The sequence below is a fragment of the Podarcis gaigeae genome, assembly GCF_964106915.1.
Source record: "Podarcis gaigeae genome assembly, chromosome: 15".
Lineage (NCBI taxonomy): Eukaryota > Metazoa > Chordata > Lepidosauria > Squamata > Lacertidae > Podarcis > Podarcis gaigeae.
This window is the reverse complement of record NC_139692.1, coordinates 28786976-28802389: the sequence shown is the minus strand read 5'-3', so window position 1 is coordinate 28802389 and position 15414 is coordinate 28786976. Positions and strand designations below refer to the sequence as shown.

Sequence of the window (15414 nt, the reverse complement as noted above, 5' to 3'; positions counted from 1 at the left end):
CAAGCAAATAATTTGATCGTGAATGCTTAATTGCAGCATTTCTCTACACTACCCCCATCCAAAATAAAGCCTTTTCTATTTTTCATGTATTTTCTATTTTTCATTTGTATTTTTGTACTTTTTTATTTTTTCTCTTTTCTCTTTTATTCTGTAACTTTTTTCTGTCTATAAAATTTTAATAAATATCTTCTTTAAAAAAAACCAAAATAAAGCCATTTTTCCTAAACATTTTTTTTTTTTAAATACCCTTTATTTTTTTCCTTCCAGGTAGTTCCTTGCTGTCTTACAACACACCAGCCCACACGGAACAATCCTCTCGCCTCAGTGCCAAAGAAGGTGAGTTCCTTCTTCTGGATCTTGATCATTTGTCTGAGACTGTTTTGCTGTAAAAAGCACCAAACAAGGAGCTCAGTTTGGAAATGTGCAGAATCTGCTTCCTTGTCTTTTCATCCCAGAGGCTGGGGAAGATGCTTTTCCTTTCTTCCCCATTGTCTAAAGCAGGTGTGGAGAATCTTTGACCCTCCAGAAGCTGCTGAACTACAACTGCCATCAACCCTGGCCATTGGCCATGCATGCTGGGGCTGATGGGAGTTGCAGTCCAGCAACTTGCTGGTGTTAGGAGCTGTTCAACAGGGGAGTGGACTCCCTTGGGAGCTTATGGACTCTCCCTCATTGGAGGTTTTAAAGCAGAGGTTGGATGGGCATCAATCATGGGTGGTTTAGTTGAGATTCCACATTGTAAGAGGTTGACTCTTGAGGTTCCTTCCAACTCCACAAGTCTATGATACTATGAAGTTCAGGAGGGCCACAGGTTCCCTATTCCTGGTCTAAAGTTCAGATCCTCACCTTACTGGGGCAGAGACTTGCCTTCTTTTGCTGTATATTGATTTTAATGCACCCGAGTGTGTTGATGGTGCTCTGCTTTTCTGTTTGTTGCATTAGTCAGTGCACGTGAACAGGTGTCTAGCATGGTGCAAGTTTGCTTGGCCCCCTCTGCCACCCCCACCTGACCTCTCCTCCTCCCACCTCTGAAATTTGTAAGGCAGTTCTCTGCCCCAAAAGAATGCATAAAAATAAGTGTAATATATAAAAAACATTATATATATGTGTGTGTATGATAATAAGGAGAGTTGACTGGAGAACTGCAGATACGGGCCCAAATTGGAAAACCCCAGAAACGTTTGTGCAGATTTGTACAGGAAAAATTGCAAACGGATGTGGAAACAAGGCAGATTAAATTTCAGCCTGGAAAAAATGAGGGGCACCGAAATAGACAGATTTGCCCATTTTCCTTAATGCAAAAATATTTCTTGCATATCTGGGGAGGGGGGGAGGGGCAGGTGTTTCTCACAAAAGCACCAAACCCACGTTAATCCTGCAACTTGAATTTTGGCAGTATGCAATCTGAATCCTACCCACTAAACATTGACTGTCTGGGAGAGCCCTTACTTTCAGAAAAGTGTGCCCCATGGGATTGCAGTGCTCTATATGCATGGAGAAAATGTCCTGTGGATCGCTCAAACGTTGAAGCCAGACGTCTTTGGACGTCTGATCGTCTAGAGGCCAACAAGCGAAGAATCCTCCTTATGACTTTCCAGGCACAGCACCCCACCAGAGCCTGCTTGTTCTCTGACTAGGGGGGTGGGGCGGGGTCTGGATTTTAGCTAATTCATGCCTTTGCAACTGTCTGTTTCAGCACGAAGCCCACATTTTATATAAAAATCCCTTCTGCAAAGTGTTGTGTCTCGTGGTACTTCCACATTCCCACATCCTGCAGCCGCTGAGTCCATTTCCCTTAGCAATCACTTAATCTAAATCCCAGCTTCATCCTGGCTTTATAAGCCTAACCCTCCCCACCTACAGAAAAAAGAAGAAGCAAGTAGCCTATCTGTTTCAGTTTAAGCTCTGCCAACATCTCCTGTCTGCTGACGTTGATGGGTTTGGCTCTAGGAGATTTTGGGGGAGGGAAAAGGGCCAGGTCTTTTTATAACTTGATGTTTCATTGATTACAATTTCCTTTTTTAGATGTGTTTTTCATATTTACAGCCGTAACAGCATATAAAACAATGATATAATAATCAAGATCAAAGCAATGCAATATCACAATTTTAATTTATTACCTGCCATTCTCCCTAAGGTCCCAGGGTGCAACCATTTAATAAAGAGCTTAAGAATTTAAAAGATGCAGCCACCCAAAATAGAGTGGGTTCTGAAAATAATACCTCTTAGGTGTCAAAGGACAGGGTAAAAAGCTGCGTCTTCAGCATCCTCTGGATGCTATATAGTGAAGTTGCCAAATGTATCTCTTTGCGAGGGAGTTCTACCACATTGGGGCTGCCACAGAGAAGGCCCTGTCCTGGGCATCACATGCAAGTCCTGCAATGTAATATATAATTGAGTGCAAAAAAGGGGGATATATCCAGTACATAAGGTAAAACTACAACTGGCCTACACAAACATTTTAGGAACTACAAATCTGCAATCTGACTAAAAGAAGCGGAGCAACCAGCTGCAAAATATTTCAGTTCAGAGAAGTGCAGCCTGCTGGATTGATCAACAATTGCTGTAGAGATGACAACCCAAGCATAGAGGGAGAATCTCTGGATGTGTATACAGGACATGTCAGCATGGCCTCAGGCTGGAGAATGATCTCCGCATCATGGACGATGTCCTCCAATCTCTGCAACTGACACCTTTGAAACAGTGTCATTTCCTTTTTATCAGAGCAGTTGATAAAGACGGAAGCCAAAACCTCTCGCCACATACATTTTTCTATAAAAAGCTCCGTTTTGTTAATCAGAGAAACACAGATATTATTTTAGTGTTTAACTGGATTGTAAAAGGAAGCTTGAGCAAGCTTGTATGAAGTGCTTGGAGTGGGCTCTTTTGAGCTCAGGTGTGCTTGCTGCTGCCTGCATAGGTTCTACTTGTAAAAAAAAAAGAAAAGGTGCATTGAGCATTAACAAAAGATATTCAGCCAAATGAAATGCAACCTTTGGCTTTTAATTAGAAATGCAAACCCTCTTGCAAAGAGCTTCACATTAAACCAGCCTTCCCTGACATCTTAGGGGTTGATGGGAGTTGTGGTCCAAAATTCTACAGAGGGCACTCAAGCCTGTGATGGCTGCAATGAATGCATGCCATTCCAACATTTCTTCGATGAAAATAGGGACGTCCTAAGGAAAGGTAGGGACGCAGGTGGTGCTGTGGGTTAAACCACAGAGCCTAGGACTTGCCGATCAGAAGGTCGGCGGTTCGAATCCCCACAACGGGGTGAGCTCCCATTGCTCGGTCCCAGCTCCTGCCAACCTAGCAGTTCGAAAGCATGTCAAAGTGCAAGTAGATAAATAGGTACCGCTCCGGCAGGAAGGTAAACGGTGTTTCCATTGCACTGCTCTGGTTCGCCAGAAGTGGCTTAGTCCTGCTGGCCACATGACCCAGAAGCTGTACACCGGCTCCCTCGGCCAATAAAGCGAGATGAGCGCTGCAACCCCAGAGTCGGTCACGACTGGACCTAATGGTCAGGGGTCCCTTTACCTTTAAGGAAAGGTGGAATATTCCTGGATCAAATCAGAAACTGGGACGGGTTCTGTAAACAGAGGTACTTGGAGGGTCTGTGGACCTAAACCTTGATAGCTGGCACTGATGAGGACTAGTTTCTTCTTTTTGCATTCTTCTGAGTCTCACCACCACATCATTGCTGGCTGCAATGAGCAGCGGGGCATGATTTTGCAGGTTGTGATGATGCACTCCCTGAAGAGGTGAAGATGAGTGTAGGCCTTGTGGCCGAGCAGTGGGAGATCATCACGAGGGTGCCTGCCTGGGGTGACACCCTTGTGTTTCCTGCTCTGTGTGGTTTTGGCCTCAGCAGAGGATGTTATCTGATTCTGCTGCTGCGCCTTCTAACCTCAGCCGCCACCTGCCTCGCAGGCAGAGAGAAGCAGTACGCAAACATTGTGTGTGTGTGTGTGAATGCGGCACCCTGCAGCTGCTGCCATTGTCTCCGCAGCAGCCGCCCACTTGAGCGCCCTGTGCCCTCCTCGCCCTCCTCTGAGCAGCCCGGCTGCAAGGTGGCAACAAAGCTCACCACGCTTGCCTCCAGCTCCTTCTCTGGGTGAATGGGTATCTGTTTGAAAATAATAACAAAAGCTTGTTTGGACGAAGCAAACAAGGAGAGCCCAGAGCCTCCATCTGAAAGCGGGGAGTGCACACAAACCCATCAACCTCACTGAGAGAGCTGAGCCTCATTCCTTTCTGGACCCCTTGGGGGACAGGTGCTGAGACTGTAAACACAGGAAGGCAAGCATAGAGAAACAGAGAGAGAGCGCTCAGGCTGCAAAAGTAACCCTTCTGGGTTTTGTGCGGTTTTGTTGAGTCTGGCGTAACTTCTGTTGCTCGAGAGCAGCCCTGTGTTCATTTTCAAAAGGCAACCTGGTTAGATATCTTTTTGTGCAGATCATGCAAGAGGCTGCATTTTATTTGGTGTCTGGCCTTCACGCCATTAATGTACAGGGGTGCTTTCCTTGTTTGTCTGCCTCTAAATAAAAGGAAAAAAGGATCAGAGTCGAATAAAGAAGAAAAAAATTGCCCACAAAAATCCCAAGAAAAAGAAAAGGTCTCCTAAGAATCTGTTGGAAACTAGCACAGGGAAATGCTGTCTTCCCCCACCCCTCTTTATTAGATTAAGGGCAGAATAATTTATAATTCAAACAACAATCACAACTTGACTGTCAGTTCTTGAAATCAAGACTTCCAGAATGCAGCAAATGGATCCCATATTTGCTCAAACTGGTTTGAAAAATTTGGATTTTCCCCAAGCACGCTTATCTTGTGCAAGTACATGATGTTCTAAGTTTAGTGTGGCGTAAGGAGAGCTTTTTCTGGACTAGAGAGTGTATTATGGGATGCAGTAGCCAACCTGGTACTCTCCAGATATTCTTGGGCTCCAACTCCCATCTATCCCAGCTAGCATGCCTAGTGGTTAGAGATGTTTTGTGGGCTTTTTCTTTTTTCTTTTTTGCTATTGCTATTCACATTTCTTAATTGCTTTATTCAAAAAAGGGTCTCAAAGGCCTCAAGATAAAATATAGATAAAAAAATTAATTAAAAACCACATTTAAAAAAGTGCAAAGTACAACATTCCCAAAATGCTCATCCAAGAATGAACTAAAAGATGAACACCACAGGAGAGGATGATTTAACCACCAAAGGGCTAGGTGGAAAAAAACCATTTTAGTCTGCTGCCTAAGATTGGACAAGGATGGCACTAGGCACATTTCCCCGGGGAGAGCATGCCCATGCGGACACCCTCCACACCTCTTTTGGAAGAGACACACTCTAAAGGACATCTGATAAAGACTATGGTGCCTGGGCTTATTTCCGCAGGATGATGTAGTTGAGCAACAATCCAAAGGGCACTCCAGAATTAAGTGGTATTGCCTACTGGGACTTGAGATGCAACACAGGTTAAAAGGGGATATTACACACTGTGGAGCCAAAAGACCAAGAAACTCATGGGCAGCATTTCAGGGGTTGTGTTTATTTGCACAGTATAACTGGGGAACAGAAATGACTGCTAAATTAGGAGATATATCACACACACACACACACACACACACACACACACACAGCCCCCTCAACAACAATTAGCTTGGCTGCCACCTTAGTTGGCAGGTATGCTATCATACCCTCCAAGATTTCTCCAAGGAAAATAGGGATGCCCTAAGGAAAAGCGGGACATTCCAGGATCAAATCAGAAACTGGGATGGCTTTTGCAAATCCAGGACTGTCCCTGGAAAATAGGGACCACTTGGAGGAGCTGTGCTATGCATTCCTTGCTGGTGTTAATTGGCTATTAATCAGCATTCATGGTTAGGAGCCAAGCCACTAAGCAAGAGGGCAGATTGCTCCTAACAGTATCACAGGCGGTTGTGGTTTTGCTGGGGAACATGCTCAGGTTGTCTCTGGCTCCCTCCACAACCGTCTGCCTTGTGGTTCGTGTGGCAGGTTCCTTTGGGATCAAGCCCGGCCTCCTCTGGACATTGGCTGAGGTTCCCCGTTAGCAAGCATCCCAACCGTACAAATGTACGGGGTTTGGCATCCTTGGTACAAATTGTCTTCAGCTGCCTTGGAGACCTGAGTGGCCCTAATGAGAATCATCAGGCTTTCCTGGCCAAGGAACAATTTTCTTGCAAATGAAATGAGGCTCCTCTCATCACTAAGTGGAACGATTTGGGCCTCTCTGCTTGTTTTGTTTTAATGGGAAAGAGTCTGTTTCAGGTTCCATGACTTGGCAGACCAGGTCAGATATTGAAGGCGCATAAGGAAAATGGAAAAGATCACAAGGTAGCTTATGTACAGGCAAGGTAGCATCCGCAGGACACCGTTTGCGTTTCGCCAAACACAGATTTCAATATGGCAATGCAAAACGGCATGGCTTATGTAAGGAGTGGCTAAATCTTTTGAGGCTAAGGGTGGCCTTGAGCTTCAGTCAACATTCTGAGGGTCGCTCATCAAAGTGGGTGTGGCCCAATTGGGTGTGGCCAATGTGCAAAAGTGGGTGTGGCGAGAACTTCGGAATTCTCAAGCCTACTTCTTTGTCCATTAGCTGTTCAGTGCCACTTTAAATCCTTATTTTATCATCCAATTCAGCAAACAGCAGCGACAACAATTTAAATGGACAAATGTAAGGGCTGTGCGCAGAAGACATGGAAAACTTTTGGCATCACAGCGGTGAGCACACAGGAATGGTCAGGAATGTTGCTTTTTAAAAGGGGAAATTACATTCTTGTTTTTAAAAGGCCAGATTTTGGTGAGGGGCTTGGGAGTCCGCAAAAAGCTTTTGGCAACACAGCTTTTAAAATGGGGGAAATATGGCAGAGAAGGGGGGAGGGGTTGGGGACACAAAAAACCAACAGAGGACCCGTGGTGGAGGCAGAGGCCCCAGCCCAGTTGCCACCGTGGCGCCGGAGAGCTGGAGCTAAGGCAGCGGGTGGTGGTGGCAGGCAGAGAATGGGCACCCACAGTGAAAACTTTGTGGGTACCCAGGGCCCCCTGGAGATGGAGCCAGTGCCTTTTGGTAAAATGGCCTAACAATAGGGGAACCACAGGAGCATGTGTGTGTGTGTGTGTGTTTCATTTTATAGTTTTTAATTTGTTTATTTATCTAAGAAAGGACATACAGTTAAGTAACATGCAATATAAGAGAGACGGACAGACAGTCAGACAACACAACCGAATGAAAATTAAACGTACACACAAAATGCAAATTTGAGTTGTTTCGTTCATTATTTCGTTCATTATTATTGGCGTTGGGACTGGGATGGGGGTAGTAATGACTCTCTGCCCCGCTAAATTTTATAGTTTTTACTTATTTTTTTATTTTGTATTCTTGTAAATCGCTTAGAGAACATTGTAATTAAGTGGCACATACCTTGTTTGAATGAATGAATGAATGAATAGATAATTCTATGACCTTGATGGCTTTGATGTCCCAGTCTAATGCAAAGCAGGCACTCATGTACCCCTCTGCGGTAAATATGCACAAACAGGACATATTTCTATTCAGATTATTGTAATTCTCTATAGATTTGTATATAAATCAGCATGTGCATGTTTATGCAAACCAGTGTCCTCTTTTTCCTCAGTGTGTTTCCTCTCTTTTTTTGTGGGCAGGGTGGGGGGAGTTGCAATGTGCAAGTGGTTAGCCTATTGCAGATAGTGGGCAGACACCACCACTCCTGTTCCAATGAGGATGGCAGTCAGGGCAATGAGTTAAAAAAACACCACAACCTTCCCCATATGTGAGGTCCAAATCTGTTCTTCCCTCCAAACACACACACACACACACACACACACACACACACACGGCAATTTAATTAAAGCAGCAACAGCTATGCAACCCTAAAAATTCTTTAAGAAAATAGCACCTCTTGCTGCGCCCTCAGAAGTAGAGTTACTCTAGAATAGGGGTCAGCAAGGACACAGGTGGCGCTGTGGGTTAAAGCCTCAGCGCCTAGGACTTGCCGATCGAAAGGTCGGCGGTTCGAATCCCTGCGGCGGGGTGCGCTCCCGCTGCTCGGTCCCAGCGCCTGCCAACCTAGCAGTTCGAAAGCACCTCCGGGTGCAAGTAGATAAATAGGGACCGCTTACCAGCGGGAAGGTAAACGGCGTTTCCGTGTGCGGCTCTGGCTCGCCAGAGCAGCAATGTCACGCTGGCCACGTGACCCGGAAGTGTCTCCGGACAGCGCTGGCCCCTGGCCTCTTGAGTGAGATGGGCGCACAACCCCAGAGTCTGTCAAGACTGGCCCGTACGGGCAGGGGTACCTTTACCTTTTAGGGGTCAGCAAACTTTTTTAGGGGGCCAGTCCCCGGTCCCTCAGACCTTGTGGGGGTCTGGACTATTTTTTTTGGGGGGGGATGAATTCCTCTACCCCACAATAACCCAGAGATGCATTTTAAATGAAAGGACACATTCTACTGATGTAAAAACACGCTGATTCTCAGACCGTCTGTGGGCCGGATTCAGAAGGCGATTGGGCCGCATCTGGCCCCCGGGCCTTAGTTTGCCTACCCATGCTCTATAAAGAGTGAGTTCTAGATCTTTTTCCACAAGGAAAGGATCAACCCCCCCCCCCATAAATAATATATTGGATTTTGAAGCATCTTTTGTGAATGCAGGAGGCCATCCCACCAGGAAGACCTTCTGCAGATAGAAAAACACACCTTTGCTTACCCTGAGAGCCAGTGTGGTGTAGTGGTTGAGAGCAGTAGACTCGTAATCTGGTGAACTGGGTTCGAGTCTCCGCTCCTCCACATGCAGCTGCTGGGTGACCTTGGGCTAGTCAGACTGCTCTGAAGTCTCTCAGCCTCACTCACCTCACAGAGTGTTTGTTGTGGGGGAGGGAGGGAAAGGAGAATGTTAGCCGCTTTGAGACTCTTTCGGGTAGTGATAAAGCAGGATATCAAATCCAAACTCTTCTGAAAGATTTCATAGAATTGGAGGGGAACCGCAAGGGTCTTCTGATCTAGTCCTCTGCAACGCAGGAATATCAACTAAACTAAAGCATCCATGAGAGATGGGCATTCAACCTCTCCTGAGACTCCACCACCTCCTGAGGGAGTCCCTTCCACTGTCAAACAGCTCTTCCCTTCATTACGTTCTTCCTGACATATAGTTGGAATCTCCGTTCTTTCTTTTCTTTTTTGAGTCTCCTTCCTTTTTTTTATATAATATTTATTAAATTTTTGTTTAACAATAAAGATATATATAAAAAAACATACCAAGTTCAGATATCCTCATTTCATAAACATCCTTGGACTTCCTCACGCCTCTTGTTCCTACTCTCTACACTCATAAGTTTTACCAGCAAATTATTAACTTAATTTAATTTGTCTATTAAAATTTCCCAATATTCAAATCTCAAATTTAATCTTTTAAATTTCTCTTGTCAAAGGTTAATTATAGAATACCATTTATCCACAATTTATCTTATTTTTCAATTACATTAACTTTTACAGATATAAATTATTAATTTGTTGGAGCCCTGATGTTGCAGATCATACAATTTTCTTAACATTCATACAGTTTACAATGCTTTTGTAGATAATCTTTAAACTTCTTCCAGTTCTCCTCCTCCAATTCTTCTCCCTGGTTTTGGATTCTGCCGGTCATCTCATCCAGTTCCATATAGTCCATCAGCTGCATCTGCCATTCAGGAATCTCCTTTCTTTTTAACCGCCTCTCCCTCTCAGGAACCCTTTGCATCTTTCCTTCATTCCTTTTTTCCCCTTTTACTGGCCGAACCACCCCAAATCCCTGTCAGGACTTGGCGCACCAAAATTTGCTGTTGTCCCCCACCTGCAACCACCACCACGTATACTTTACGTTGTTGTTGCTGCTGCTGCTGCTCCTGCGTGGAACTATAAAGTCGGGATTTTTTGGTTCCAGGAGAAACAGTAGCTTGCTCTTGGGAGCTTAAAAAAAACCAACACTATTTTCCTTTGAAATTCCAGGGCTGGTGTTGTGTCTGCATTTCTCCCTGACCCTCTTTGGAGGTAGCCATGTGCATTTTTCAGAGAGAGAGAGAGAGAGAGAGAGAGAGAGAGAGAGAGAGAAGGGGAAAAAAGGAGGGGAAGGCAACCTCTCCTGGAAACAAAGCCCTGTTGTCTCTGCGCTGGAGCAGGCAGGAAACACTGCTCACAGGGGATCCCTGAAGGCCAGGACTGTCCCAATGCGAGACTCCAGTGGGCTGAATTCAACCTGACAGCTTGTCTGGAGCACTTTCTAAGTAACCATTATTCTTCCTTTGCCCCTTGCTAAATAAAGGGGGCTTCTCTGCCCCCATCCATCTCCCTCCCTCCCTCTGCCTTGAGTGCATGGAGTGCAGTCCTCTGGCATATGTGTGCAAGGAATGCGCTGGAGGGGATACCTTTGCCCCCTTCAGAAAGGTCCCAGACTGATCCGGGCTTTTCCCTAAGACAAAAAGTTAACGTGTTTCCTGATGGTGTGTTTCTACAGACCAACAGCGTGTGTCAATCTCCAGCTTGCATTACGCCTGTGCTCATGCGTATGAGTGCTGTGTTTAGACACAGTTCTGGCTGCATGCACAACATGCAACTGAATCCAATTTCCTCTCTCCTGAGAATCCTGGGGACTGCAGGTTTTTCTGAAGGGTGCTGGGAAGGGTAAGCTACAGCTCCCCAGCATTCATAAGAACATAGGAAGAAGGCTGCTGGATCAGGACCATGGGCGCCTAGGTAGTCCAGCATCCTGTAGTCACAGGGGCCAACCAGGGGCCCCAAAGGGAAACCCACAAGCAGGATTCGAACACAAGAGCCCTCTCCTTTCCTGCAGCTTCCAGCAACTGGCATCCACAAGCATTGCTGCCTCCAGCTGTGTAGGCAGAGCATAGCCATCGTGGCTAGTGGCCATCGATAGCCCTCTCTTCCTCCTCCATGAATTTGCCTATTCCTCTTTCAAAGCCGTCTGAGTGGATAATCATCATTGCCTCCTGTGGGAGGGAGTTCCATAGTTTAACTTTGCAGAGAGGGAATGTGCGTCAAATGAATGGCATGTCCGCTGCCTCGCCATGCAGAAACGGAACCAGGGTCGTGTCCTGGTTAAAAGTGTTGGATGAGGACTTGTTCTTCTAGTCCCCACTCGGCCGTAACATTCACTGGCTGACCTGAGCTGGTTGCTATCTTCCCGTCTAGCCTACCTTATGAGGCTGTTGTGAGGATTACGTTGGGGACAGTGGCGTAGCGTGGGTTGTCAGCACCCGGGGCAAGGCAAGTAATTTGCACCCCCTAACCCGTGGATTTGTGCCCCTAACCCTAACCCCCAGATGTTGCGCCCGGTGCGGCCGGCACCCCCTGCACCCCCCACGCTATGCCACTGGTTGGGGAAGAGGGCACAGAACCACGCAGATGCACCCTGAGCTGTTTGGAGAAATAGATCTTGCATTTCTATTGGCTGCAAGAGTGTAGAGTCCACTTCCTGAAAATCTGTTTGATTTTATTTTTTTGCTGGGTGGGGGAAGGCTGACAGCAGCATTACTTTCACCAGTGGAGTCCCAGGACTTAAACTAGTGTGGGGGAACTAACACCAGCACATCCCTGGTTGAGCCAGGATGAGGAAGACCCACCTGTTGTGGGGGCACCTAATCTGAACATACTCATCCTGCCAGACCTTGGGCTTGGATGGTGGTTCAAGTGGGTGGAATTTTCCCCACCTCTAAAATCACTTTAAATTATTTTATTTGCATACACTGCAACCCCACTCTCAACATACCTTTCCCTGTGTGACTAACAATGGAATAAGCATAAAAGTGCATTTTCTTTAAAAAAAGAAAATTATAAAGTTATTGGCATATAGATGAACACATCAGGAAGCAACTGTTTATTCAAGAGACTAGGGGTAGCTGACCCCTAAGCCAGATCTAGCTGGGCAAGCTGAAAGCTTGATCACCCCATTTCAGGGCTGTGGGGCTCCCTCCACGCTGAGATGGGGAGAGAAAATGTTTTCTGCCTGCCGGCCCTCCTGAGAGGTTGCTTACTATCAATGTGGCCCTCAGGCCAAAGGGGGTCAGCTACCCATGAAGCAGGCGATTAAATCGAAATAGTTCTACATGTTAAAAGATGCTAACATTAGCTGTTCTTAAAAGCCTGGGAAAACCAGAAAGACCAAAAGGAAAGTACAGTGGTACCTTGGGTTAAGTACTTAATTCATTCCGGAGATCCGTTCTTAACCTGAAACTGTTCTTAACCTGAAGCACCACTTTAGCTAATGGGGCCTCCTGCTGCCGCCGTGCCGCCATCGCACGATTTTTGTTCTCATCCTGAAGCAAAGTTCTTAACCTGAGGTACTATTTCTGGGTTAACGGAATCTGTAACCTGAAGCGTATGTAACCTGAAGCGTATGTAACCCGAGGTACCATTGTATTTCCTTAGGCAAGCCGTGATTTCCAGTGCATCTTATACACCAGGGGTGTCCCTGTAAATGCTGCCAGATTCCAACCCCCATCAGTCCCAGCCAGCTTGGGCGAGGTCAGGAATGATGGGAGTTGTAGTCCAGCAGTATTCAGAGTCCCCCCCCCCCCCAGGTTCCGCATCCTGACAATGTAAATCAGAAGTAAGCGCCACTGAAATTCATGGGACTTACTGAGGCCTGAAGTATTTTATAGGCCAAGGTTAGCAGCTGAAGAGGTCCCTGCTCCAAGGAACTTCCAGTTCACATTCCAGCAGTTGGCTAACTGGGAGGGAAAGCAGCTAAGGCTAGCAAGGAGCGATTCAAAGCTGAAGCGTCCTTTACAGGAAACACCAGCACAAAGGCGGCAGGCAGAGCTGCTCCCAGAAATTATCAATGAGGCCTAAATGGTCTGCAAATCTGAGAGATCTTTGGATGAAAGAGTCCGTGACGTTGTAGACATTGTTTAATATCCTTTTTCTCTGGTTTGCAATAAAGTCTGTGTTCATTCAAGGACCTTCTGGATGGAAACCAGATGGCTGCAAGATGACGGCTCTTGAAAGCCTCATAGGATTTATATTGTGCTTTTTAATTTTGTTGGAATTGGACACACATTTGTCATGGAAGCCGTCACAGAGATCCTCATATCTGCTGAAGCTGGCAGGATGGCAGTGAGCTACACCAGAGGGCAGCTCTTTTCCCCTCATCATTTGCAAAATATTGTTACGTGCCACCTCAGTCTCCTACATCACTCTGCAACATTTCTCTGATGAAAATAGGGATGCCCTATTCCATAAGAGGGACACGGGTGGCGCTGTGGGTTAAACCACAGAGCTAGGACTTGCCGATCGGAAGGTCGGCGGTTCGAATCCCCGCGACGGGGTGAGCTCCCGTTTCTCTTTCCCAGCTCCTACCAACCTAGCAGTTCGAAAGCATGTCAAAAGTGCAAGTAGATAAATAGGTACCGCTCTGGCAGGAAGGGAAACGGCTTTTCCGTGCACTGCTCTGCTTCGCCAGAAGCGGCTTAGTCCTGCTGGCCACATGACCCGGAAGCTGTACACCAGCTCTCTCGGACATTAAAGTGAGATGACCGCCACAACCCAGAGTCGCCCACGACTTGACCTAATGGTCAGGGGTCCCTTTACTTATGGGGGACTTCTGGCCCTCCAGAAGTCATTGAACTGCAATGTCCATTATCTCAGGCTGTTTATTCCATAATAATTATAATAATTTAAATTATTTATATCCCCCCCCATCTGACTAGGTTGCCCCAGCCATTTTGGGTGGCTTCCAACATATAGATAACAGCATAATAAAACATTAAACATTTAAAGGGCTGCCTTCAGATGTCTTCTAAAAGTTGTATCTTATCTCCTTGGCTCAGGGGTAGCATAACTCTGTACCTTCCAACATTTCTCCGATGAAAATGGGGACCTCCTAAGGAAAAGCAGGACATTTTGGGATCGGATCAGAAACCAGGACGGCTTCTGTAAATCTGGGACTGTCCCTGGAAAATAGGGACACTTGGAGGGTCACCTTGTGGTGAGAGACTGCAGGGATTCCAGGCGCTTACCTAGGTTTGGTTCCCTTGGAATGAAGCTCAGCAGAGATTGTGGTGTCTATTGGATATATTTCCACACATATGGAGGATGGAGGGGCTCCCAGCATCAGCACCCCAACAGATACTGCTTCTCCATTAGTTGCAGCTCTGGATCCAGCACAGAGCAAGCAGGTCTCTGGGTCTCCAGCTTCCAGCCTGCTTTCTAATCAGCCCCCCCACACCCTCTCTTTCCCTGCCGCCCCTGCAGCTAGGGAAAGGGGAAGCACCACCCATTCATTCTATGGGCGGGGCGGTAAGGCACATCCATTTGTCCTATGGCACAGAGCAATTTATTTCATTACAGTCATACCTCGTGTTATGTCCGCTTCATGTTATGTTCTTTCAGGCTACGTCCTGCGGCGACCCGGAAGTACCGGAAAGGGTTACTTCCGGGTTTCGCCGCATGCACACAAGCGCAAAACGACATCACACGCATGCACAGAAGCAGTGAATCGCAACCCACGCGTGCGCAGATGCGCCGCTGCGGGTTGCGCTCTTTTCATGTTGCGAACGGGCCTCCGGAACGGACCCCATTCACAACCAGAGGTATCACTGTACATTAATCACGATGATTGACTAGTCAGCCACAGCCATTGCCTAGACAAAGGGGTTGGTCTGGCCATCATGTTTTTGTACATTCTACCCCACCTCCAAAGATACAAAATCCCAATAATTGGAAGGGACTCGAAGCATCATCCAGACTGACCCTACCCCCAACTTCCATAGCTCAGAGCTGCATCTCAGTGTTTGGCTGGGGTGGGGGCGGAAATCCAGCGTCTCCTGCCAACTTTGCCCAACTCAACAGGCTGTCTGCGAGCTCTGTCACAAGAACGGGATTGTTTTTGCAAAATAAATAAACAGAACCCCCGTGCTCTGGATTGCTTCCCTGGCTGAGAATGCCTCATTGTGTCTGAAACACAAGGCTCTGGGTTAGGTGGCTGCCGAGTGCTGCCGTGGTGCACACATTGCATTCATTTGGCTGATGGCAGGGGGGTGGGCTTTGGAGCCAGAGAGCCAGAAAAATGTTGGCTCCCCTGAGCAACTATTGTCATTGTCATTTTGGAAAGATGTGGAAATGCACTCATTAAGTTCCCAGTTGTTGCTGATTCCAAAATCCCCAACCCAAAGCTCCTCTTCCTGGGGCCGTGTCTCCCTCGCAGGTTTCAGCTGGAATAATAGAAGCACAGAATGGTAGAGTCTGAAAGTACTCCAAGGGTCATCTAGTCCAACCCCCTGCAATCTTTTGTCCAACGTGGGGCTCAAACCCATGACCTTGAGATTAAGAGCCTCATGTGCCACCAACTGAGCTGTCCCAGCTTTTAGCCTCATTCCTTCTCCATTCTAGCTG

General features: G+C 46.7%; 1 protein-coding gene across 5 annotated transcripts in view; it reads left to right on the top strand.

Moving 5' to 3' along the window:
• The window catches only part of FLI1 (Fli-1 proto-oncogene, ETS transcription factor), a 119511-nt gene that overhangs the window by 93201 nt on the left and 10896 nt on the right, over nt 1-15414 (top strand). For all 5 annotated transcript variants that reach the window (XM_083714681.1, XM_083714680.1, XM_083714682.1 and 2 more), the window contains one exon: nt 268-336. In XM_083714681.1, coding sequence (XP_083570807.1) covers nt 268-336 — 69 coding nt within the window. The remainder of the gene's footprint in view (nt 1-267; nt 337-15414) is intronic.